This window comes from Artemia franciscana, chromosome 4 (genome assembly GCF_032884065.1).
Source record: "Artemia franciscana chromosome 4, ASM3288406v1, whole genome shotgun sequence".
NCBI classification, from domain to species: Eukaryota; Metazoa; Arthropoda; class Branchiopoda; order Anostraca; family Artemiidae; genus Artemia; species Artemia franciscana.
In genome coordinates this window covers 45,860,052-45,887,510 of record NC_088866.1, presented here as the reverse complement: position 1 = coordinate 45,887,510, position 27,459 = coordinate 45,860,052, and the positions used below count along the sequence as shown (strand labels likewise).

At 32.2% G+C, this 27,459-nt stretch overlaps 1 protein-coding gene across 9 annotated transcripts in view; it reads right to left on the bottom strand.

Moving 5' to 3' along the window:
- LOC136026493 (zinc finger protein 37 homolog) overlaps positions 1-27,459 on the bottom strand; it is a 101,633-nt gene that overhangs the window by 63,642 nt on the left and 10,532 nt on the right. For 7 of the 9 annotated variants that reach the window (XR_010617313.1, XR_010617314.1, XR_010617311.1 and 4 more), the window contains exons 3-7: positions 26,389-26,598; positions 17,852-18,003; positions 14,435-14,504; positions 13,017-13,235; positions 6,693-6,835 (exon numbers count right to left, since the gene is read on the bottom strand). Coding sequence is in view for 1 of the 9 variants with exons in the window: in XM_065703116.1 (XP_065559188.1) it covers positions 6,693-6,835; positions 13,017-13,235; positions 14,435-14,504; positions 17,852-18,003; positions 26,389-26,598 (794 nt within the window). In the remaining 8 variants the exon portion in view is untranslated. The remainder of the gene's footprint in view (positions 1-6,692; positions 6,836-13,016; positions 13,236-14,434; positions 14,505-17,851; positions 18,004-26,388; positions 26,599-27,459) is intronic. The other 2 variants (XR_010617315.1, XR_010617318.1) reach the window with 2 other exon arrangements.

Genomic DNA, 27,459 nt, shown 5'->3' with positions numbered 1-27,459 from the left:
AATAATCAACGTAATGGGTAATGCAATGCGAGTCTAAAACTGCCGTAAACCAAAGTCACGGGCAAAAGGTTTGGAAAGTAACTCCAAGAATTTCAATACGCAACTCAAGTGATAATAGTGCTGAATATTGACGTAGAGCCACAATCCATAAATAATCCTTAAGTCACAATCCCTTACAAGTTTATAAATTCATCTATAAGTTCAAAAGTATTTCACTTGTTATTTATTCCAAATTAATGTAGAGCCACAATCCATAAATAATCCTTAAGCCATAATCACTTACAAGTTTATAAATTCATCAGAAAGTTCAAAAGAATTTCATTTGTTACTTATTCCGAATAGGTACAGAGGTACAGAGTTACTTAGGTTACAGAGTTACATAGGTAATAGGTACAGAGTTACTCTGGCTTAAATTCATTTTTTTTTTTGTTAACTGGTCAAATACCAAAAGAGAATTTTACCGACTTTACTAAACAAAGTAATTCTAACCGATCATTAGAGGGGAAGAAGAAAGGGGGGGGGGGGTTAAAGTGAATCACAGTTAAGTTGCATCCTCGTAAGCATTGGGGCCAATAATATGCTTTCTGGACATAACTCTTTAATATAAAATCAAAGTCACATTCTAACACTTCTAACAAACTAAACCGCTTTTTTTTTTAATAGATCTTCGTAAATAATTAAGTAGCTAACCCGGATTACATAACGTAAGCAACCACAGTGAAAATTCTGTAAAACCTGCCGACAACAAACGAATTTTGGCGCGTATATTTTCCCGAGTGTTGAAGTTACCCAAGGGTAATTACTTCGTGCCAAATAGAAAATGGAATAGTTAGACTTTCCGTTTCAAGAATTCACATTGAAATTTGCTAAGAAGAAGAAAATTATAAATTCCGTAGTACCCACTTTTTGGTAGAAAAACTTCTCAAAACCATAATTAAAATTGCTATTATAAACTAAAATATAATCAAAAACCAGAAAATTCTTTTCACATTTCATATTTGGCAAAAAGGTTTAGACAATCTTATCAAGAGAAATTGCAAAATATAATCATTAAAATAAAATTTTGAGGTTTTTTCTGAAAAACAAAGAATCCTACTCGTAAACGCGAATTAGAAGAAATATTATTAGATCCGATGGGTGATTACTCCGTAATAATTACCTCTCACACTATTACCAAGAACAATAGCAAGGCAAGGTAAGTCCATTAATCTTACCTTCTAATTACCTTCTATTTAAGGTTTATGTCTCCCTTTAGGGCTTTGTTGATTAATTACAGTCTTAGCACAAAACTAAGCACCCCCTTTTATCTTACAGAGAGAATTTAAGACCCCTAAATAGAGGGAGTCACGCTATAATGCGAACCAACTTCGCGAGTTTTTAGTCCAGGGTGTGAGAATGGGTTCCAAGATTAATGGAGAACTGTAATTAATCGAGGTTTAAATATGTATGCTTAATTCATTCAAAGCCTCCTTTTTTACACTATCCCAAAAAGTACCTACTTCTCTTTTTTCCTTAAAACATCCTCCCACCCCATCCTTGCTTTTCGTTTGGCCCTAGAAGGTTGGCCAATAGGGACAAACTTTGATAATCCTTCATTCGCAGAATGTGTCCTAGGCATTTCAACCTTTCCTGCATAATAGCCCTAAAAAGCGGGATCTAAGCAAATTTGAAGCAAAAGTTACTTTTTCAGTGATCCGGGTACCCAAAACAGTCCGTAGGTATTTTCTCTGGAAAAAAATCTAGCAAATTCTCCTCCGTTTTTCAAAGTACCAGTACCCATACTTCAGAACCATACTTGACTACTGTCATTACTGTGACTCCCTATATTCTAATCTTGGTTCGTGACCAAGGTAAGTGAAGTCGTCTTTATCAATAATAATACCAAGGTAAGTGAAGGAGTCTTTATCGATAATACTACTAAGGTAAGTGAAGTTGTCTTTAGCGATAATACTACCAAGGTTAGTGAAGCCGTCTTTATAAAAAATACTACCAAGGTAAATGAAGCTGTCTTTATCGATAATACTAACAAGGTTAGTGAAGCCGTCTTTATCGATAATACTACAAAGGAAAGGGGAGACGTCTTTATCAATAATACTATAAAGTGAAGCCACCTTTATCAATAATATTACCAAAGTAGGTGAAGCCTTCTTTATCAATAATACTACTAAGGTAAGTGAAGCCGTCTTTATCAAAAATACTACCAAGGTAAATGAAGCTGTCTTTATCGATAATACTAACAAGGTTAGTGAAGCCGTCTTTATCGATAATACTACAAAGGAAAGGGGAGACGTCTTTATCAATAATACTATAAAGGTAAGTGAAGCCACCTTTATCAATAATACTACCAAAGTAAGTGAAGCCGTCTTTATCGATAATACTTCCATGGTAAATGAAGCTGTCTTTATCGATAATACTAACAAGGTTAGTGAAGCAGTCTTTATCGATAATACTACCAAGGAAAGTGAAGCCGTCTTTATCAATAATACTACAAAGTGAAGCCACCTTTATCAATAATATTACCAAAGTAGGTGAAGCCTTCTTTATCAATAAAATTACCAAGGTAAGTGAAGCCGTCTACTTGGTTGGTCTTCTCCTTACCCAGCTTCATACCTTCACCTTCACTTATTCCTAATCTCAATGACTTAGTATACTGAACATTAATTTTTAAATATATTCTTGCACCCTAAACTCGCAAAACTCTGAGAATTCATTCATTCAATTCACTAATATTTTCATCTAAGATATTTAAATCAGTCAGCGTAACGGAAGTCTAGAAATATTACTTCATTATTTGAAACCGTGTTCTTCAACTGCCTTTGCTTTGCTCCTTAGAACAAAGACCATCAAAATGATCCATACGAATGGGGATAGAACACAACCCTGCTTAGCTCCTTAAGTTAATGTAATACAAAACCAGCTACTACCCTCACTTCCTACCTTAACCACAGCAATGTTATTCTTGTACATGGCCCTAATCACTTTAATGAATTTATTAGGTAGACAATACGACGATAGGCCCTTCGTTAAAGATCATCTATCAGCTGAATCAAATGCTTGCTAATAATCTATAAAGCGGAGAAAAAAAAAGGAGTTTGATGACTCAGGCACTTCTCAATTATTAAACTAGGGGTGAACGTTTTGTCAACGTATGCGCTACCCTTCCTAAAAGCACTATTCTTCTTTTAAAACTTTATTTATATTATCTATAATAAAAAATATCACCATACTAAGTAAGTTGCTTCCTACAAAGACCAGGCTAATGCCTCTATAATTACCGAACTCATTTTTATAGCCTTTCTTATGGAGGGGTTTAATTAAAGATTTTCTTAAATGACTAAGTACTTCACTTTTTAAAAATGAAGTTTATACCAGCCTAATTATTTTTAATACAGCCCCTGCCCCTTCCTGGAAAATGCATACCGTAAATTTATCAAAAAAGTTTATTCCACTGAGCCAAGATAGTGTCTATACTGACTTTTTTCAAGTACTATTGTTATTATTTACTGAAAACCTGTCTTTTTTACAAAAAGCAAATGATGGAGCACTACAAAGAGAGAAAAACAACAACAAAACAAGAGCTAAGAGCTCATATAGCACTTGTGACGAGGTTGAAAGAGCCAAAAGCCAAGAGCTCATATGGTATGAGCTCTAGCAAAATTCTAAGAATCAATAGATTGCTTTAAAGAGAAAATCAGAGGCTTAATGCCGGTCGGGATTTAAAATAAGAGCTCTGAGTCACAAAGTCCTTCAAAATATCAAAATACATTAAGATCCGATCACCCACTCGTAAGTTAAAAATACCTCAATTTTTCTAATTTTTCCTCTCCCTTTAGCCTCCCAGATGGTCGAATCAGGGAGAACGACTTTATCAAGTCAAATTGTGCAGCTCCTTGACACACCTATCAATTTTCATCGTCCTAGCATGTCCAGAAGCACCAAACTCGCCAAAGCACTGAAACCCACCATCTAACTCCACCAAGAAAAGCGGATCCAGTCCGGTTACGTCAATCATGTATCTACGACATTTATAAGCGTTTTCCAAGATTTTCGGTTTCCCCCTCCAATTACCCTCAATGTCGAAAGATCTGGTCGGGATTTGAAATAAGAGCTCTGAGACATGAATTCCTTCTAAATATCAAATTCCATTAAGATCCCTCACCTGTTCTTAAGTTAAAAATACCTCAATTTTTCTGTTTTTTTTTTTTAAACTAACAACCCCCATTTCCCTCAAAGAGAACGGTTCCGTGCCAATTATGTCAATCTCGTATCTAAAACTCGTGTTTATTCTTCCCATTAAGTTTCATCCCGATCTCTCCCCTCTAAGGTTTTTCCAAGATTTCCGATTTCCAAGATTTCTGTTTCCCCCCTCCAGCCCTCTATGTCAACGATCCGATTCGAATTGAAAATGGAGCATCTGAGACATAAGATTCTTCTATATATCAAGTTTCATTAAGATCCGATCACTCATTCGTAAGATACCTCGATTTTCACGTTTTCCAAGAATTTCGGTTTCCCCCTCCAAATCCCTTCATTGTTACCATATCTGGTCGAGATTTAATACGAGAGTGTTAAAGCACAAGATCCTTCTAGATATCAAATTTTATCAAGATCTGATCACCCGTTCGTAAGTTACAAATATATCATTTTTTTCTAATTTTTTAGAATCAAACCTCCCCCCCCCCAACTCCCCCAAAGAGAGCAGATCAATTCGGGTTAAGTCATACCCGTATGTAGGACTTCTGCTTATTTCTCCCATCAAGTTTCATCCCGATCCCTCCATTCTAAGCGTTTTCCAGGATTTTAGGTTCCATCAACCCCCCAACTTCCCCTTCACCGGATCCGGTCGGGATTTAAAATAAAAGCTCTGAGACGCGATATCCTTCTAAACATCAAATTTCCTTGAGATCCGATCACTCCTTCGTAAGTTAAAAATAACTCATTTTTTTATTTTTCAGAATTATCCCTCCTCCCCCAAAGAGAGCGGATCCGTTCCAGTTATTCCAATCACGTATCTAGGACTTATGATTATTTTTACTACCAAGTTTTATCCCGATCCTCCACTCGAAGCGTTTTCCAAGATTTTAGTCGCCCCCCCCCCCAACTCCCCCAATGTCACCGGATCCGGTGAGGATTCAAAAGAAGAGCTCTGAGACACGATATCCTTCCAAAAATCCAATTTCATTGAGATCCGATCACTCCTTCGTAAGTTAAAAATACCTCATTTTTTCTAATTTTTCAGAATTCATCCCCCCCCCAATTCCTTCAAAGAGAGCGGATCCACTCCGGTTATGTCAATCACGTATCTAGGACTTGTGCTTATTTTTCCCGCCAAGTTTCATCCCGATCCCTCAACTCTAAGCGTCTTCCGAGATTTTAGGTTCCCCCCTCAATTCCTCCCAATATCACCAGATCCAGTCAGGATTTAAATAAGAGCTCTGAGACACGATATTCTTCCAAACTTCAAATTTCATTAAGATCCGATCAGAACTTCGTAAGTTAAAAAGACCTCATTTTTTTAATTTTCAGAATTAACCCCCCCCCCCCCCCCCAGCTCCCCCAAACAGAGCAGATCCGGTTCCGGTTATATCAATCACGTATCTAGGACTTCTGCTTATTTTTCCCACCAAGTTTCATCCCGATCCCTCCATTCTAAGCGTTTTCCAAGATGTTAGGTTCCTCCCGCCAACTCCCCCCAATTTCAGCAGATCTGGTCGGGATTTAAAATAAGAGCTCTGAGACACGATATTTTTCCAACACAAAATTTCATTAACCCGTGTGTAAGTTAAACATACTTCCTATCTTCTATTTTTTTCCGAATTAAATGACCCTCCACCCCCCCCCCCCCCAGATGGTCAAATCGCGAAAACGACTATTTCTAACTTAATCTGGTCCGATTCCTGATATGCCTGCCAAATTTCATCGTCCTAGCTTACCTGGAAGTGCCTAAAGTAGCAAAACCGGGACGGACAGACCGACAGAAATTTTCGATTGCTATATGTCACTTGGTTAATACCAAGTGCCATAAAAAAAGCAAAATATCACTATACAACTATGACATGGTAACTATAGTTGAAGAAGTTGGCTCAAAGCATGTCTTGAAACCTTGCAGTTTTGCTTCTCCGTAAGTTTAGCAACAGCTCTAGTAAGATTTGCTATGTGAAAACTGTTGATGAGCTTTAAATTGCGTTTCCAAGTTGGGTATCTCAGTAGGTATTTTGCTGAACAATGCCAGTAGCTTTTCCAGCTATCAATTTCTAGTTATTTGCAGGTCTCTTAATATTTCTTTAGTTTTCCAGTAGGATTCTTTAGTTTTCAGAAAAAAATACAAAATTTTATTTTAATGATTATATCTTACAGTAATGACGAGAAACTGTTCATCAATAAAATATTTAAATTCCGTTAACAAAAATAATAAAAATTCAATGTCCAAGGTAACACATCCGGTATCTTCATAGATGGATTGATGATGCAAAAGTTAATCAGTCATTTTGAGAACTTTAGTTTTAAGATTGATAGCACTGATCCGACAGCCCATCTCTTGGAAATGACAAAGGCAAATGTTTCTTATGAGAAAAGCATCTTCCGTTAGAAAACAGTAACTGTGTATTAGTTTGTAACTATATTTAATTATATCCAGTAAGAAAAATTAGGTCTCAATTCCTAAAGCAGTATAAACATACAGGATTATTTACCTCTACCGAGGATGTATTGCTTCTATTTTCAAAGCTGCTTTTATCAATAGCGCTGTCTTTTCTGAACTCATCTTGATAAGACGTTAGAATTGTAGATGACTGCACTGATGTGGGCTGACTGCAACAGGCTTTTTGATGTTGAGCTGAAAGTTATTTTTATAAGTATCCTAAATTACAAATATACACACAGCAATGCATAAAATATTAGGTAACGTAACTTGTTATATAAATTATAAATACATATCACAACTTATTTCATACATATGTCTATCAGCCTGTGTAAATATCTCACTACGATGGGAAGGCAGCCCATAATAAATAATATTGCTAGGAAGAAGTTAAACAGCTACAAAAGGTCGCAGAAAACATCCCTTAATCAAAATCCAGTGGCCTATTGTGTCTTATACTAGGCTATAAATCAGGGGGCGCCATCCTCTGAGGTCACTCTGCAGCCCTATTACCCAGTTATGTTTAAGCAAAATTATGAAAGTTCCACCCTGATACCACTGTGAGGTACACTATGACTGACAAATATTAAAAAAAAATTAAAAAAAGATATGAATAGGTCCAACTGTCTAATGCTATATCCAAAAAAAAAGGTTAGGATGTTTAGGCCACATTTTACAGACAAAGCATGACAGATTACTAAAAATGGTGCTTTTGGCCATCCATCCAGGGACAGACAGAATTCAAGACACCATCAAGTGGGTTGGAGGATGTCAAAAGAAAGGATTACAAGAATATGGAACTTCTATTAAAGCAACGTTTTGAACAGATTAGGGCGGAGTAGCTTGCACAGCTGTGTCGGCCTTAGGCGGCATGGTGCTGTTGTGATTGAGTTGTATATAATATATACCCTCCACCCACTTCTTGGAGTGGGTGGTCGTGAGCCCCTTCTTGGAACTTTGAAGTCGACGTCGAAAATAAATATAGTAGCAGTGGCAAATTTTGTCCGGAAGGGTCTTCGAAAGTCGATTGTTACATAATTTAGTTTTTTTGTTGTTATATATGTATGTATACGGCCTGAAAAATGGCTTTAAATACAGTCATTCATTCATATATATAGTAATTGTAAAAAAATATACATACACACACACACACACACAAACACACACACACACACATATATAATATATATATATATATATATATATATATATATATATATATATATATATATATATATATATATATATATATATATATATATATATATATATATATATATGTATATATATATATATATATATATATATATAATATATATATATATATATATATATATATATATATATATACATATATATATATATATACATATATATACATATATATATACACACATATATATATATATATATATATATATATATATATATATATATATATATATATATATATATATATATATATATATATATAGTAGAAGTATGTAGCTTGCATAGATGTAAATATAAACCTATGGAAAAGTTATATTCTCCAGATATTATCCCATTCCTTCTGCACCTAACAGAAAATTTGATCCGAAAATTAAGAATAGTCTTCGTTTGGGGATGGGTTGCCTGAAAAGTATGAAGGTTTCAAAGCCTAGCAAAAATTTTATTTAAGTTTTACCACTCAAAAGAAATTTGCGAGAAAAAGTATTGTTAGGAAATCCATTTGCAAACACATTTTCAATGGCAAATTATTGCTTATATAAATTAAATACACAGGAATTGAAAAACCATTATACTTTTTTATATTTATACTTTTTGTTTGGTGTTTTCTTATTTAAAAAAAACAACAACAGAGCAACATTTCTTGTGAAGAAAAAAAATATATTCAAATAAAAAGAAAAACAACAAAGTTTTAGTTCTGTCCGTTTGTGCGACATGTTTAATGATACTGACTTCCCAATTGTGAATTTAATCATTAATTTTTTATCTGCAGAATAAAACAGTTCTGCAGATTCCTAGGTATTTTTAAAAATTGGAATTGGGAGGGGGCAGCAATGGCCTCCTAGGTTTGAAACATACCTTTTTTTGTATATCTAATTTGAAAAAGTTAAACATGAGACAGGCATTAATGAGAGGCAGGTGTTTTATATGAGACAGGCATGTACGCACAAATTTGTTTAAATGAAAAATAAATAAAATTAAGATAAAATCACAACAATTCCATATTTCTGAGGATGTTTGGCTGTCTGACCAAGAGTTTGATTAAAGAGGGGAGTTCAACTTAGTCCAGGCACATCGATCTGACGAAATAGTCATACATTTTGCCATCTGATTTTGCCCCAAAAAACTAGCCAATTCAGCAATGGTTATAATGAATCAACGGAAAGGGAAAAAGGGACCATACCCCTACATAGAAAATTCCGAATAATTCAATGATCAATGTCTAAAGAGAAAAGAATGTATAAACCGTATGTTACTTTTTTGGCTTTTATTACAGTTTTATTCTTTTCTCTGAGGACTGCTATTATTAATATAGCTGAAATATTCATATATACTAACTTATTACTACCGCGGTAGGGAAATAGACATAATTTCTGCACTTAAGCTCAAATACGACTGCAATGCATTGTAGTTGTGTTTTTATTATGTTTATAACGTTTAAGCATATAAGATGCTTCTACAGTTCTGCTTTTGTCAAGCATCCCTGAGCCAATAATTGGAATTATCGTCTTTGCTAATTACTTCATACCTACTCCTCCTTAGTCAAATTTTATTAAATATCTATTGTACAGCCTATAAAATAGTATAAAATAGGATACGGCATTGGACTTCCCTACCGGCGGTGTTGATCTTCGTTTCATTGCCCTTCAGTCAGGAAGTGCAATACGGGATTGGGGGGGGGGGGGTAGGGGCAGCCATCCTGCACTTTCAAACACCCTTCCTGTTTACCTTCCTCCCTTTCTCCATGTGCCCTTTTAGAGCTAGGTCGACTCTAGCTGAGCTTACAGAATCACAACACTGACCCCGATCTAAACAAAACAACCATTAACACCAGAGCTCGAACCACTGTCGACACGGACAAAGGATGCCAAAAAACTACAGCTTAAAAACAATAGAGAAATTTTCACAAGATAGTGGAATTCAATTCAGTGAATATTTCGACCCTATGTCAGGCCGTCTTCAACACAACACGAATTTTCAATGGAGGGGTATGGTCCCTTTCGTCTCTTTCCGTTGATTCATTATAACCAATGCTGAATTGGCTAGTTTTTTTTGGGCGAAGTCTAGGACTTTCTCGTTAGATGGCAAAATGTATGACTATTTCATCAGATGGATGTGCCTGGACTAAGTTGAACTCTCCTCTTTAATCAAACTCTTGGTCAGACAGCCAAACATCCTCAGAAATATGGAATTGTTGTGATTTTATCTTTTTTTTATTTTTCATTAAAACAAATTAGTGCGTACATGCCTGTCTAAAAAAAACACCTGCCTCTCATGCATACCTGTCTCATGTTTGACTTATTCAAATTAGATCTACAAAAAAAGGTGTTTCAAACCTAGGTGGCCATTATATATATATATATATATATATATATATATATATATATATATATATATATATATATCTATATATACATATATATCTATATATATCCATATATATCTATATATATATATATATATATATATATATATATATATATATATATATATATATATATATATATATATATATATATATATATATATATATTAGATTACAAATATATATCTTAGATGATATATACTAAGATGATGTAAGAAGCCTAGAAGTTCAATCTTCACATAATTCCAAAGTGAAATCACGTCTTCCATGTAGCAAGCCCAATAGATATGTTTTAAAAAATAAGAATTTAATGCCCAACTTTCAAGGTTCTCGGCATAAATATTCGCTAGTCACCCAAATGGAGGTACTCCCATCAGTTGCCCATTTATTTCCTGATAAAAGGAATCACGAAAATAAAAAAAAACATTGAAAACTTATTACAAATTTTAACTAGAGCCATTAAAAGTTCACAATAAATTCCTGTCGCTGAAACCTCTATAGAGTAATAGTTCTCTACTTTTTTTTTAACAATTGCTCAGAAATAGACACATTTATATTCGTGTGCATGGAAACAATGTCAAAACTACTAACTTTTGTGTTTTCTGCAAAAGTCGTATTATTAGGTTTTTTAACTAAATCTGCCAAATTACTAATTTAGGAATTATGGGAATACAGTAAAGGTTCGAAAGCTGTGCAAAGCCATTTCCCCAATATTGGAAGCGGAAGATTTAGTACATGTTACGATAGGTCTCAAGGGAATACTTTATGAATATGAATTTCTGTAAACCGTGGAATTTTGGACAGAAACTACCACGGGGGAATTTTTTTTGTATAATTATGGGGTGATTTTACCATTCTGTTTTAGCCGCTTGAATTCATTTATAATATTATTAGTTAACTGATCAGTAGGATCATAGTTTGGTGTTGAAAGTCACACCAATTTTTTGGTGCGAAAATGGTAGTACACTTAACCATTTTTTTTGGCTGTTATAAAGGGTATTTATGGGACAAAACCTAACTTCATCGGGGCTAGAAAGAGATGGGTAGTGTTTATGCAAAGCGGGCTCTGGAGAGGGAACTATATCTGCCACAGGAACGTGTTTCGGTGGAAAAGAGAACTTTGGACGTTTTTCCGGTGTTTTAATTTCCTGGGGTTCAAACCTTCTAGAAGAGGGGTTAACAACAGCAGGTCCACGATTGAAGCTTGGAGAATATTTATGGTATCTCATCAAAGATTCATCTCTCAAGCCTTCCAATTTTTTATGAAGTCGTTCCTTTGACAAGCGAAAATTAAGGCTAAACAAATTCCTTTCTAATCTAACAACTCGAAAAAAACCAACAGTTGACAAGTTTTCCAACAAAACATTTTCAAAAGATTTTCTTTCTGAAGAAATAATATGTCTTTTTGGTTTTTTGTCCTTAATAATATAGACTAAGGTTTTTAATTGTAGTATATCAGCGAATTGCACTACTTTCCGGTTATTTAAATGTAATTTATATGTTAAAGACTTGGGAATAAGATTTTCATTTCTGCCGGATTCTAAAAATTTTTGTTGATTGATAATATTCGCATCTTTTTTAAACTATCCAACCATCTTTTTAAACTTTTTTAAACCTAAACTAATAAAGTGAAAGATGTCATAGATCAACTGCTCCCCATAAGCTAGAAGTAAACAGCGGCGAAGACCAAACTGTCTTTCCATAACAAAACAAACACAACTTAGATACAACAGGGAAATTTTCTCAAGACAGTGAAATTCAATTCAGTGAAGATTTTGGCTCTATATCCAAGGATCGTCTTCAGCAAACCACAAAAAAAAAAAAAAAAAAATACATATATATAAACTTGCATTAAAATGCGAACTTTAAAACTAAAAATGTTGCTAAAAAAATTTTAAAAAGGAGATAAGAGATAAAATTTCTGATTTGGAGATAGAATCTTCCTAAATACATACCATATACAGGTATGTATTTTAGGAACATTCTATCTCCAAATCAGACCATGCCATACACATATGCATGTGCAATTACAAGTAATTACACATGCACATTCATATATATATATATATATATATATATATATATATATATATATATATATATATATATATATATATATATATATATATATATATATATATATATATATATATATATATATATATATATATATATATATATATATATATATATATATGTATATATATATATATATATATATATATATATATATATATATATATATATATATATATATATATATATATATGTATATATATATATATATATATATATATATATATATATATATATATATATATATATATATATATATATATATATATATAAACAACATGCATAGGTATATACTTTTGAGAAAGACTATCTCCAAATCAGACTAACATAAAAGTGGTTTGAAAGATTATTAAATAACGAAGTAAAATAAAAGTGTCTTCAGAATGTCTTACTGAGTGTCTTTATCAGTGATTATTCCTTGGAGCGTTTCTGATATTGAAACAACCTCAAACTTAAATCGTCTAAAGAAAAGAATAAATGTTCCCATTTTTCATACAAACGAAGCAATTAATACTCTATAGGCTTTCTAATAAAATCCTGCTGTTGAAACCTCATGCAGAGATTACATCAACCTCCATTTCAAATAACCAATAGCCACGGGATTACTTGTTTATAGCGGATTTCGAAAAAATATAAAGTGTTAAATAACGTTGAAAAATCATTAAATAGCCGAGTTAAATAAAAGTGTACTTTCTTTACTGAGTGTACTTTCCTGAGCGTACTTACTGAGTGTACTTTTCTGTGAGTATTCCTTGGAACACCACTCACACTTAAATTTTTTCTCTCCAGTATGCTTAACCATGTGTACGTTCATTCGACTCTTGTAACTAGCCGAGTATCCACATCCCTTGACTGAGCATACGAATCTCTCCCCGGAAGAAGTTAATGCATCAATGCTGACTTTTTTTGATGGAGATCTTTTAGCATTGCTTGACAAATCTGGCCCTGAAATAGGATAAATCATACGATAGCAGAATATCAATGAGAAATTCTAATATTACGGCCCAAGTCGCTAATAACTCTTTAGTAAATCTGAGTGACGAAGCACAGATAAGATGGCATAGAACTTGAGTCAAAGAAAAATCCCGAAGGGAAAGGAAAGCTGGTGAGAAAAAAAAACAAGAAAGGATACTTTTTTAGCAAGGACAGTGGTCTAAAGCCTATTAAAAAGATAAAATCAGAGGAAACTAATGCAATTTAACCTATATCAGATAAGACGTCTCCAGTACAGACTAAACCCAAAAAGGAAGGAAACATAAAAACCAAAGCGATTTCAAATTGAAAACATTATTCAAATAAGACCAAAGAAAATAATCAAATTGTATATTTAATTAATTTATGGTTTTAACCGAAGCAACTAAATAGTATAATAATAACAATTTTATTCCTCTAAAAGCCCAAGGACCATGACAAAGCAAAATAAAACTCTGAAATAAAAATTAAATTCTAATTAAATGATACTACATACACAAAAACTTTACACAAATTACCAGAATCTGTTTTATGCTTTATTGCTATTTGTTACTAACTGAATTTGGCAGAAATTGTTAATAATTCAATAAAGATACAGAATAGTGGCTCTCCAGAAGGAGGCATGTTAGAAAAAAAAGAAAGATACTTTAGACTGCTAATTATATGTTCATGTTCATGGCTTTGTTCACGTTTCTAGTGTTTCTTTGTTCATTATTGGGATTGTATTATGTTGTGAATTTCACCTTTCTTTTGTTTTCACTTTCATTCTTACTTTCCTCTTTTTATTTCAAACTCCATATGTCACATTTACAATGAGTCGTACAACATTTTTTCATTCACTCGTGATGTTGGAAATATTCTTTGTGTCTGTGCAAGTTTTTTTTTTTCAGTTTCCTAAACCGTTCTTTGGTTCTTGGTCAAAAAGTACAAAATAAAAGTTGAAAAAAGGCATACACCAAAATAGGATAAAAAGTAGGGAAAAAAATAAACGAATAAAAAATCTAATCAACATAGAAATAAAATAAATATAATGAAACAAAAATAAATAAAGATAAAAAGAACAGGAGAAAATAGGACAAAAAAAAGATACAAAAAAGGTTAACACATACATACTGGTAAAATTTAACTCATCAAAGCTTCAGCAAAGAGATCTACAAACGAATACTACTCACCACTTTTATTGATCAAGTCTATCTTTTTCTTCTGTTTGTAACGCCTGTTACTATCAGAGAACTCATCAGACTAAAAAAGATTAAAGTCAGCAATGATATATATTGACTGCCATGAAGCGAAATGGCCAGAGAATAGTAGGGACACTAAGAAGAATCTTGGGACACAAATTTCCCATGCGTACATCCATCGCAAAGGATTGAACATTTTTTATGTTCCCCATAATAGTAGAAAATAACGAAAAATAATTTTTTTTCATTAATAATAATAAAAAAAACAAATTTTTCGGTTTCACACCCGGAAGTATTTATAAACGATGAAAATATTTCGCATATGAATATAAATCTGATGGGATTAAACATTTTTTATGTTCAATCCCATAAATAGAAGACAATAACAAAAAGTCTTTTTCACTAATGATAATAAAAATCCGAATGCTTCGGCTTCATATCCGGAAAACTTTATCAACAAGGAACAAATTTTAAATATGAGTATAAATATGATGGACTGAACATTTTTCATCTTCAATCTTATAAACAATGGAGAACAATAAACAGTTTTTTTTAAACAAATAATCAAAACAATTCGAGTATTTCGGTTTCGCGTCCGGATGCCTTTATCAACGAAGAACGAATTTCGGATTCTGATGGGATTACAAGTTTCTTACTTTTTTAATGGTTAAAAATTGTCCCCAGACATATTTTAAAAAAGAGGGGTTTATTTTCACTCCAGAAATAAAGAACAATATGGCTCTCTGACAAAATTACGTCACAGATGTAAGTCATTAAAAGAAAGCACACTTTTCAGCCTGGGGCTGAAGCAAAGTAATCCATAGTTTTATCTTTGCTGACACTAAGCAGGAGTTTGACAAAGGTGAAGAGGTCCAGGCGGAATAATAAGACATACTTCGAGGGTTTACCCTTGCCGAATGCGTCGAATTGTATATTAAACCAAATATTTACTAAATAACGAAACTTTCACCTAAATGTGTTAAGTTAAAAAATTTTTTAACTAGAACCGTTCTTGGTAACTGTAATCTCTGTATTACGGAGTTAACGGAGGTGCATCTGTGGTATTAAATATAGTACAATAACTTTATCCTTTCAGGCTTTCTCTTTTATCGTTTGGACGGACTGATTCTCGAGTTTTTATTCAGTGATAAATATACCAGCAGTAAAACTTAAACACTTTGGCAAATGCGTGGAAAACCCCTGGGATTGCAGGATCGTTCCCCAAAGAGGGACTCTGGGGATCGATTAACTTCTTTAGGGGATCGATCCCCAAAGAGAAACTTTGGGGATCGATCGATTTAACTTCTGCTGGACAGCAGAAATTAAGTGAGTGATTTCATTTATATTACGAAATTGCCAAGCTTTTGAGAAGCGTCCCGCTTTTGGGAATACTGATACTTTAACCAAATAATTACTTAAATATTTCCTTTTTAAAATAAAGTATAAAATGGGGTTTATCCTTTTACCACATAATTTTTTTTGTTTAATGTTAATTTTAATATACAATATGCGTTATAGTTTTATCGTTTACCTGCTTCTACAAAAATTAATAGGAAACAATCACACTCATATCAATTCGGATGTTATAAGACTGTAAGTAACAAAAATACTCATTCTCGCAATGTAGACTCAAAACCACTTTGGAATTATATATATCTTTTAATTAATTATATTGTTTTCAATTTTTAAGTTAAATATGTTGTCGCATAATATTTTAACAACATACAGTAGACACCATAGACTAATTACAGTATATAAACGTGACAACATATAATCTTTGCTACTCTTTACTTGCACTACTGGAGGAGACAACGAATTTTTAATGAGCTTGATAGGATAAAAAGTGAAGGTGTAATAGGTAAAATGTTCCTCACAAAAACGGAAAATTGAGGTCTCTAGCATTCCGGCTGACATTTCTTTAAAAAAAAAAAAAAAAAAAAAAAAAAAAAAAAAAAAAAAAAAAAAAAACTAAAAGGTGTTCCTAAATAATTTCTCAAATAAAGGCTCCTCTGAATGCCTATCTGAAAAAGAAAGCTCAGCGTATTGGCACTGTAGCCTACACGTAAAAGTACATTCTTCAAACAGGAATGTTTCATTTGTTGATAACAAAATTCCGTTGGCTCGATTTTTTTTTTTTGCATCTCTGGTCCCCTCCTCCCCCCCCCCCAAAAAAAAAATAGAACTGAATATTCCTCCACGTAAAGATATCTTTTTTTTATAACGTAATGGAAAATCCAGCTGCCTAATAAAAACTCAATTTTTATCAGTACCTAGTTGAACTCTTGGGGTCTTGAAAATCTGAACTGCTCGGCTCTGTGGAAGTCTAACACTTAAAAATTCAACAAAACAACCCCTTTCAAGGTACAGCTGCAGTAAATTCGATGGCTCGGTCACGTCCAACGGATGAATCAGTCCCATTTACGAAAAATCATCATCAAAAGCGAAATTCGCGGTTCAAGCCCTTGAGGTCATCCTCCAAAGAAGTGGAGGCACAACTCTGCACCTTACCACCTCTTGGACTTGCTTCATCAGGCAGAAGACCACCTGGCATCCACACTATTTCGAAGAAAGATGCCCTTAGAGGATCTTTAAGGACGGACCAAACTTCAGTCAAGAAAGTCAAGTCTGAAAGATGACAATAAATTTTATTGAGCAAAAATGACCGAGCGACACTAAATGACATGTGGCTGAAGTGACTGACTGAAAGTGATTTCTTCGAGGTTTTCCCATAATATTTTCCTTACTAAAATAGATAAATGTTTAATTGCTAATAGGTATTTTGGACGAATCCAGTAAAAAAAAGTATACCTATATTAAGTTTTCACCACCGCATAAACAAGAAGCTGCGATCTCTTCTACACAGTTTTGCTGGCCGAAGAAGCAAATTTCTAAACTTTGATCGGAAGCAGAACTGAACCAAATATTCACAGATAAAAGGCATTTTTTTTTAAATATATGAAATCCGGTTGCAAAAGCAAAATTCGAGTACTGTCAGGACCTAACTTTAAAGGTAAGGCTTGATGTGGGAGTTAGAGCTGTCTTTGGCCATTCATGGTCACGGGTGGCAGAAGAAAAGCACGTAGATGCACAGAAAACTCTAGAAAGGAATGAAGAAGAATTCAATGGAGAAGAAGAAGAAGGATGAAAGAAGAAACATCTGGAAACGGAATCATTGAAAAGTGATTTTGTTTGGTCTTGTGATGTTATCCAAAATCTTCAGTAATTAAACTAGGTGGAGGGCATAGCGACATACTTGGCAACTGCGATATTACTGACACCAGGAATATGTTTCTAAGAAAAAAGAAGAATAAAATTTCTTTTTTAAATCACAAGCTTAAGCATCAAAAATGAAACAAGCAAAATAAAAAATAAAAAGAATCGGCTGCAAAAATAGTGTTAAATATATACCTCTGCAGACGATACACTACAGTCATTTTCAGACCTTCGACGATACCCCCTTTGGAGATGATTGCCATCTTTATTTGCTTCGATTTCATGAGATATTATGTTAGAAGATGGCTGTACTGACGAGGGCTGACAATTGGATTTTTGATGTTCTGCTGAAATGGAAAAAGAACAAGGTAATCTTTTGAAAAAGTAAAATATTATGACGAAAAAATGGTAAACAAGTTTTTGTAAAGTAAAAGACCCTTTTGCACCATAATATTCACTTTTTTCCAGGAATGTATTTAGTTTTCTGCAGGAATCCTAAGAGCAAACAAAAGAGACAGAATTTTAAATGGGTTTTCATTTCTTCAAGAAAATTGTATTATGATTTAATGTACACATTATAATTCAACTGTACATATTATAGTTTTATTTCGTGCTTTTTGGTTTGGCTTTTTTACAAGAAAAAAAAAAACTGTTTGTATCAATTGAAAGATCACTGAAGAAAAATCTTAAAAATATCTGTTGACACCAGCATATCAATGAGCAGCAGCAAACCCATGAGCAACAGTAATGAAATAAACAATAATAAAAGGTAAAGCATTTGCTGGATTGAATGAAACAGGTGGTGAATTGGACGCTGAACGTCGATTTTGAGATGGTTAAATCAAAATCTAACGGATTACGATTTTCGCTGGAAAAAACATTTGGCAGTAGCATATCAATCAACAGAAGCCAATTAAATGTGCCGCAACTTAAAGGACGAAACTTTGCAATCGAAAATATTTGGCATCAGTCCAGGCCAAAGGAAAATCTTATAAGACAAGGTTCCTTTTGACAGAATTTTGAAAGGCAGCAGATCAGTCTACAGCAGAAATGAAATATGATATACTTAAGGACAGAGCGTCTTATTCAAAGTGTTGAGTGTTGGTCTTCAGACCTCTAAACTAAAATTTTAAGGGACAGGATTTCTGCTGACAGAACGTTCAACAGCAGCAATAAAATACAGAGTAACTTGAGAGAAAAACCTTATAATTGAAAATGTTTTATCCTAGTTTAAAGATGGCCGATATCATCTGATCAGATCTTTGTTGACAAACCGTTTAATAGCAGCAAATAAATCAACATCAGCGGCAACATATGACAAATTATATTCTTTACATGTAAAAAATCATATGTAACTTACGTGATTCAAACCTTAAAACTGAATGTATTTTCGAGCAGTATAGAGATAACCGAGCGGAAATCCCACGTTGAGTCTTCTGTTGGCAAAACATTTGACAGCAGCAACCAAAGATAATCTAATTTAAGGATAAAACTCTTAATTAAGTGTTGTGCATTAGTTTAAGGATGGCCAAACCGGAGATATGATGTTATAATTCAAAATGTTGTATACTAGTTTAAAGGTGGTCTAAAGGGAATATTATCTGATAGGATCTTTGTTGAAAAAACAGTTTAATAGTACCAAATAAACATTCATCGGCCCTAACATATAATATAATTTTTATTTTTACATTAAAAAATCCTAGAAAACTTATGTGATGTAAGCCTTGACATTGAATGTATTTTAAAGCAGCATAAAGATGAACGAGCTGAAATCCCACGCTGAGTTTTCGGTTGGCAAAACATTTTACAGCAGCAGCCACATATATTCTGATTTGGGCAAGATATAATATAAATATATTATATCTTGCCCATAAATATATAAATATTATATATTTATATTTATATATTATATATGAATATTATATATTTATATATATATATATATATATATATATATATATATATATATATATATATATATATATATATATATATATATATATATATATATATATATATATATATATATATATATATATATATATATATATATATATATATATATATATATATATTGTTCTAGCTGTTGGGGTGGCGCTTCGCACCACCCCAACACTTAATTGGTGGGGCGCTTCGCGCCCACCAAGCCCCCCCGCGCGCGTAAGTCGTTACGCGCCATATTAGTTACGCGCCATTGTAATTGTGTCCCTGGGTCCCACCTGTGAATAGATATATATATATATATATATATATATATATATATATATATATATATATATATATATATATATATATATATATATATATATATATATATATATATATATATATATATATATATATATATATATATATATATATATATATATGTTTTTAACTACGTAAAACATGCGAATATACAACATTCTTCGCTGTCCCATTGTCTGTGCATATAAATAGATTGTCAGGTTTACTGACTCTTGAACATGCAACATATAATTGTCCATGGGAAAAACAATCTGTATTCAGATCTATACCTCATTATTCTAATGATGTGTCCCTGTGTCCCGGTCGTCATTTATATTCCCTGTGTCCCGGTGTCCCGGTCGTCATTTGTGTCCCAGTCTGTAATTTCTATTCGAAGAATCCCTGTGTCCCAGTCGTCATTTATATATTCCGCCTGTGCCCCCGGCGTCCCCATTGTACTTGTGTCCCTGTGTCCCGGTCGTCATTTATATTCCCTGTGTCCCGGTCGTGATTTGTGTCCGGGTGTCCCATTCTGTAATTACTCTTTGAGGTTCCCGGTCGTCATTTATATTCCCTGTGTCCCGGTCGTCATTTGTGTCCCGGTATGTAATTTCACCAGTTGACAAACATGACGTCAGTCGACAAATAACTTCGTGACGCATACAGCTCAATCCTTAAAATGACGTCAGTCGACAAACATGACGTCAGTCGACACACAAACATGACGTCACTCGACACACACACACACACAGACAGACAGACAACTTATTTATATATATATATATATTTATATAATTAATATTATATATTAATAAATATTATATATTATCTATATATATAAAAATAAGTTGTCTGTGTGTGGATCTGTGGATGGATCAGGTGACGTCACCTGAAAAAACTGGATCAGGTGACGTCAAAACTGAAAAAACTAAAAAAAGGCAAAAACTACAAAAAAAACTAAAAACTAATAAAAAAAATAAAAAAGCTAAAAAACTAAAAAAACTAAAAAAAAGGCAAAAACTACAAAAAAACTAAAAACTAATAAAAAAGCTAAAAAACTAAAAAAACTAAAAAAAGGCAAAAACTACAAAAAAAAACTAAAAACTAATAAAAAAATTAAAAAGCTAAAAAACTAAAAAAACTAAAAAAACTAAAAAAAAGGTAAAAAACTAAAAAAACTAAAAACTAAAAAAAACTAAAAAAAGGAAAAAACTGAAAAATAAGCTAAAATAAAGGTAAAAACCAATAAAAAACTAAAAAAAAAACTGAAAAAACGAAAAAAAGGCAAAAACTACAAAAAAAACTAAAAACTAATAAAAAAAAGTAAAAAAGCTAAAAAACTAAAAAAAACTAAAAAAACTAAAAAAAGGTAAAAAACTAAAAAAAATAAAAAATAAAAAAAACTAAAAAAAAGGAAAAAACTGAAAAATAAGCTAAAATAAAGGTAAAAACCAATAAAAAACTAAAAAGAAAAAAAGGAAAAAACTAAAAAAAATTTCATCTAAAAAACTAAAAAAAACTAAAAAAGGTAAAAACTAAAAGAACTAAAAAAGAAAAAAATAAATGACGACACTCAAAGAGAAAGCGACCAGGACAAAAGGAATGTTCGATTAGCAATCAACAAAGCACCGGGACACAGGGAGTATAAATGACGACCAGGACATAAGTAAAAAAAAAAACTATCTATATATATAAAAATAAGTTGTCTGTGGATCTGTGGATCGTGGATCAGGTGACGTCACCTGAAAAAACTGGATCAGGTGACGTCAAAACTGAAAAAACTAAAAAAAGGCAAAAACTACAAAAAAAACTAAAAACTAATAAAAAAAATAAAAAAGCTAAAAAACTAAAAAAACTAAAAAAAAGGCAAAAACTACAAAAAAACTAAAAACTAATAAAAAAGCTAAAAAACTAAAAAAACTAAAAAAAGGCAAAAACTACAAAAAAAACTAAAAACTAATAAAAAAATTAAAAAGCTAAAAAACTAAAAAAACTAAAAAAACTAAAAAAAGGTAAAAAACTAAAAAAACTAAAAACTAAAAAAAACTAAAAAAAGGAAAAAACTGAAAAATAAGCTAAAATAAAGGTAAAAACCAATAAAAAACTAAAAAAAAAACTGAAAAAACGAAAAAAAGGCAAAAACTACAAAAAAAACTAAAAACTAATAAAAAAAAGTAAAAAAGCTAAAAAACTAAAAAAAACTAAAAAAACTAAAAAAAGGTAAAAAACTAAAAAAAATAAAAAATAAAAAAAAACTAAAAAAAAGGAAAAAACTGAAAAATAAGCTAAAATAAAGGTAAAAACCAATAAAAAACTAAAAAAAAAAAAAAGGAAAAAACTAAAAAAAAATTTCATCTAAAAAACTAAAAAAAACTAAAAAAGGTAAAAACTAAAAGAACTAAAAAAGAAAAAAATAAATGACGACACTCAAAGAGAAAGCGACCAGGACAAAAGGAATGTTCGATTAGCAATCAACAAAGCACCGGGACACAGGGAGTATAAATGACGACCAGGACATAAGTAAAAAAAAAAACTAACAAAACTAAAAAGAAGGTAAAAACTACAAAAAAACTAAAAAGAAAAAAAAACTAAAAACTAATAAAAAAACTAAAAAATCTAAAAATCTAAATAAACTAAAAAAGAAAAAAAAAGGAAAAAAATAAAGGAGAAAAACAAAACTTAAAAAAAGGCAAAAACTACAAAAAAAACTAAAAACTAATAAAAAAAGTAAAAAAGCTAAAAAACTAAAAAAACTAAAAAAACTAAAAAAAGGTAAAAAACTAAAAAAACTAAAAAATAAAAAAAAAACTAAAAAAAAGGAAAAAACTGAAAAATAAGCTAAAATAAAGGTAAAAACCAATAAAAAACTAAAAAGAAAAAAAGGAAAAAACTAAAAAAAAATTTCATCTAAAAAACTAAAAAAAACTAAAAAAGGTAAAAACTAAAAGAACTAAAAAAGAAAAAAATAAATGACGACACTCAAAGAGAAAGCGACCAGGACAAAAGGAATGCTCGATTAGCAATCAACAAAGCACCGGGATACAGGGAGTATAAATGACGACCAGGAAATAAGTAAAAAAAAAAACTAACAAAACTAAAAAGAAGGTAAAAACTACAAAAAAACTAAAAAGAAAAAAAAACTAAAAACTAATAAAAAAACTAAAAATCTAAATAAACTAAAAAAGAAAAAAAAAGGAAAAAAATAAAGGAGAAAAACAAAACTAAAAAACGAATGTATATACAGACCGGGACACCGGGATACAAATGACGACCGGGACACAGGGAATATAAATGACGACCGGGACACAGGGACACAACTACAACGGGGACACCGGGGGAAACAGGGAGATATAAATGACGACCGGGACACCGGGACAGGGAATGGTCGATTAGCAATCACCATCAACAAAGCTCAAGGGCAATCATTAGAATCATGAGGTATAGATCTGAATACAGATTGTTTTCCCATGGACCATTATATGTTGCATGTTCAAGAGTCGGTAAACCTGACAATCTATTTATATGCAAAGACAATGGGACAGCAAAGAATGTTGTATATTCGCAAGTTTTACGTAGTTAAAACCATATATATATATATATATATATATATATATATATATATATATATATATATATATATATATATATATATATATATATATATATATATATATATATATATATATATATATATATATATATCTATATTCACAGGTGGGACATAGGGACACAACTACAATGGCGCGTAACTATTATGGCGCGTAACGACTTACGCGCGCGGGGGGGCTTGGGGGGGCGCGAAGCGCCCCCACCAACTAGGTGTTGGGGTGGCGCGAAGCGCCACCCCAACAGCTAGTATATTTATATATATATATAATAGGGCAGATAAATATATTCTGATCTGATTAGAGGAAAATTTTTAATTGAGTGTTGCGCATTAGTTTAAGGATGACCAACCAAAAATCTGACGTGATGAGGTTTCTATTGAGAAGACGTTTGGTAAGACGAATATGTTCAACAGTAACAGTGAAATACGATGTAATTTAGGTGGAAAACTGCATTGTTGAAAGCATTTATGACCGTCTTAAAGATGCCGTAACGAAAATTTTACATAATGAGGCTTCTGTTCACAAAACATTTAACAGCAGCAAATCAATCAAAAGTAGCACCCAAATATGACAGAATTTAAGGGTAAAGCTTTGGTAAAATTGAAAGCTTCGAAACCTGGTTCAAAGATCATCAAACGAAAACTTGTTACTAAACTAAAAACTTAAAACAATGGGGCCAAAACCCCAAGAATTCTCAAGTGACTGAAATAATTCCACCACAACATACTTTAATGTTTCCGAAGGTAAGGCAAGCCTAGAAAAAATACATTCCCTTAGCATTAGGAAGCTGTTAACGAAATCTAGAGAAAAAGACAAAACATAGACCAAATACAGTCTATCATAATCATGGACTCCATTTTCGATTTATCCTCTCAGCAACACCAGTAGCATGTAATCATTAACAATCCTCGTGCTAACTCCACAGGTAGAGTTACAGAGTTACAAATACATGGAAAGATGACAGTTAAGTATGTGCATTTTTTTATGGGTCTACCCAATTGCCTCTAACAAATGTCTACCAAAGCCGTCCTAGCCACACGATAGACTTGAAAGTCTTTGCCCGTGAGGATAAGAGTTCGAGTCCGGGTGTCGCTGGTCAGTTGGTTTATAACGGGGGTCAATGGTGTGTGGGCAATCTAAGGGGGATAGAGAGGTAAAGCGCCCCGGGTGAAACGCTCGTAGGGCAGCAAAAAAAAGCTTAAATTGTAAAATTTTGGACAAAAATTGTAATATTTACAGTGTCGATAGTGCAGCAGGGGACACCAGTCTAAATTTGCCCCCTCCCCCTGAAAAAACCTAACTCTAGCTCTGGTTAACATTTATTTGCAAGAACAAGATATATTAAAGTTATATTAATTTGGGAAGATAAGTTTATTAGGCTACCGAAGACAATGCTTATAACAACATTCAATAACCATCAAGGAAACCCATTGGGTTGTTCCAAAAAAATTTCTCATTGGGTTGTTCCCAACTGTAGTCACAACCGTGACTACAGTGGGGCTTGCGTATTACACTTAAATGTGCCATTGTTCATTTGCGATTATTTTTACTGGGAAAAACGTTGGTGAAACTCCAAAGAAGAGGCTTACATCTATCTTGGAAAGTTGCAAATTTAAATAACTAAAAGTAGATTATTTAGGTAGCAGATTTAGCAAATTTAGTAGAAGTAGTAGATTTAGGTGAATGAAACTTTCAGGATTGGATCCAGAGCCTCAATAATACCCCAAAGAAAGTTCTCCTGAAGTATATACCATCTAAAGGGGTCAGAAACAACTTGGAAATTAATTGTGTTACAAACGTAAAACCTTGAAAAATATATCTACAGCACAAGTGAGGCATAAGGAAATTATTTTGAGATTCCAACTTATGGTCGATTCTAATTTATAAGGTTTTAAATATATGTAAACTATTTCTTAAATTTAGAAAAGAAGCCTAGTATGGCTTACAATCCAATTAAAATGCTAGGGATTGCATTTTTCACAACCTAGAACACAGAAGAAGAGGATAGAAATCAAGAACTAAGGTAAAGAATTTTGTTGCAGTTTGGATAAGAATAGACCTGTCTTTAATGCAATCTTCTAAGCCTTAAAACAAGGGGCGAGTGGATATAGTAGCTTGTTAATCACTTCTCAGACTATTTTTTAGGGTCTGAATTATTTCTTGATAATATCATTCCTTTCTCAACTAATCTTCAAGACGATAAATGAAAACTCCCTCATCTAGAATTTTACCACAAATATTTTACTGAGTTTTTTAATATTCCTTCGAGTATCTCTCACACCTAAACTACTTCACGCTTCAATTTTTAAGCCAATAATAACAAAATTTTCTTGGTTAATGGGATCAAATTTTATTTTTAACAAAATGTGGAGGAATAAGCACTTTTTATATTTTGGTTTTATTTTTGGTTTCTAATCTTTAGAAAATCTTCTAGAGCAAAAAAATTATTATTTCCATTTTCATACTAATAAAACAATCCATGCTTGATAGGCCCTCAAACAAAATCTTGTGCATAAAACTTAATGCAGAGACCATATCTACCTCCTTGTCTAACAACCAATAGCTATAGGATCAACTGTTCAGGGTGGATATCACACCCTTAAAAAAGTATGTGCTCACTAGAAAATTTATCCTCTAAAAAGACGAAGATAAACACAATTGATAAGAAAGGTTGAAGAGTCATTAAACAACAGAATAGATTTTACGTCGGCCCTTTCGGAACATATCTATAATTATCCAAGTCATTTTATATGACTATACCTCCTTGCCTAACAACCAATAGCTATAGGATCAACTGTTCAGGGCGGATATCACACTCTTAAAAATGTATGTGCTCACTAGAAAATTTAAGGTTGAAGAATCATTAAACAACAGAATAGAAGAATAAAACTGTCTTACTGACTGTACTTTTCTGTGAATATTCCTTAGAACATCTTTCGCCCTTAAACTTTCTCTCTCTGGTTTGCTTAGCCATATCTAAATCCATTCGACTTTGGTATCCAGCCAAACGTCCACAACCCTGAAATGAGCAGTTGTATCTATCCCCAGAAGTAGATGGAAGATCTATATGAGGTATCAATTTTTCAGCACTGTTTGACAAATATGGCTCTAAAATAATAAAAAATTTGAAGTCATACAACTAGCTTGAACCTTCGCCCAATGCACTGTTGAGTGGAAAAGCTGTATCTCAAGATACAACTTGATATTTTCATAAGCTTTCTTCGTGCTACTGCTCTGAATTATTACCTTTACTGCTTTACTGAGTCTAAAAGATGTATCTCAAAATATGACAAGATCCACTCAAGATACAACTTGATATATTCCGGTTCTAAATCCTATCAATGCAAGAACTGAGCACTAACGAAATAGCTTTGTGTTGGCGTTTGTTGAAATACAATAGCTGGAGCTAATATAAGCATGTCATGACAAAAAAAAAGACACAAAACAAGGATCAAAAACAAAAACAAATAAATAGCAACACAAATATTTGATAAATACAAATTTATAGCACAAAAATTGATAAATAGCAACACAAAAAGCAGCATGTGCTGTTTCAAGATTAATAAATTAAAATTAGTGACAAATAAAATTAATATATATCAGTATTTTCATTATTAAAACAGTGACCGCCTATACAGAATATATCAGAACCTTAAGAATATAAATAGTTGGTATATTCAAAAGCATCATAGGCAAAAACCTGAAATAAACTGCATCAAACATTAAATATTTGTCACTCGACTTTACTATCTATATATATATATATATATATATATATATATATATATATATATATATATATATATATATATATATATATATATATATATATATATATATATATATATATATATATATATATATATATATATATATTATAATGTACCAGACAGAAAACGACAAATTTGGCAGTTTGCTGCTGTGAAAGTTTATTTGTTAACAAAGTATCATTTAAGAGCTTTTCTTGAT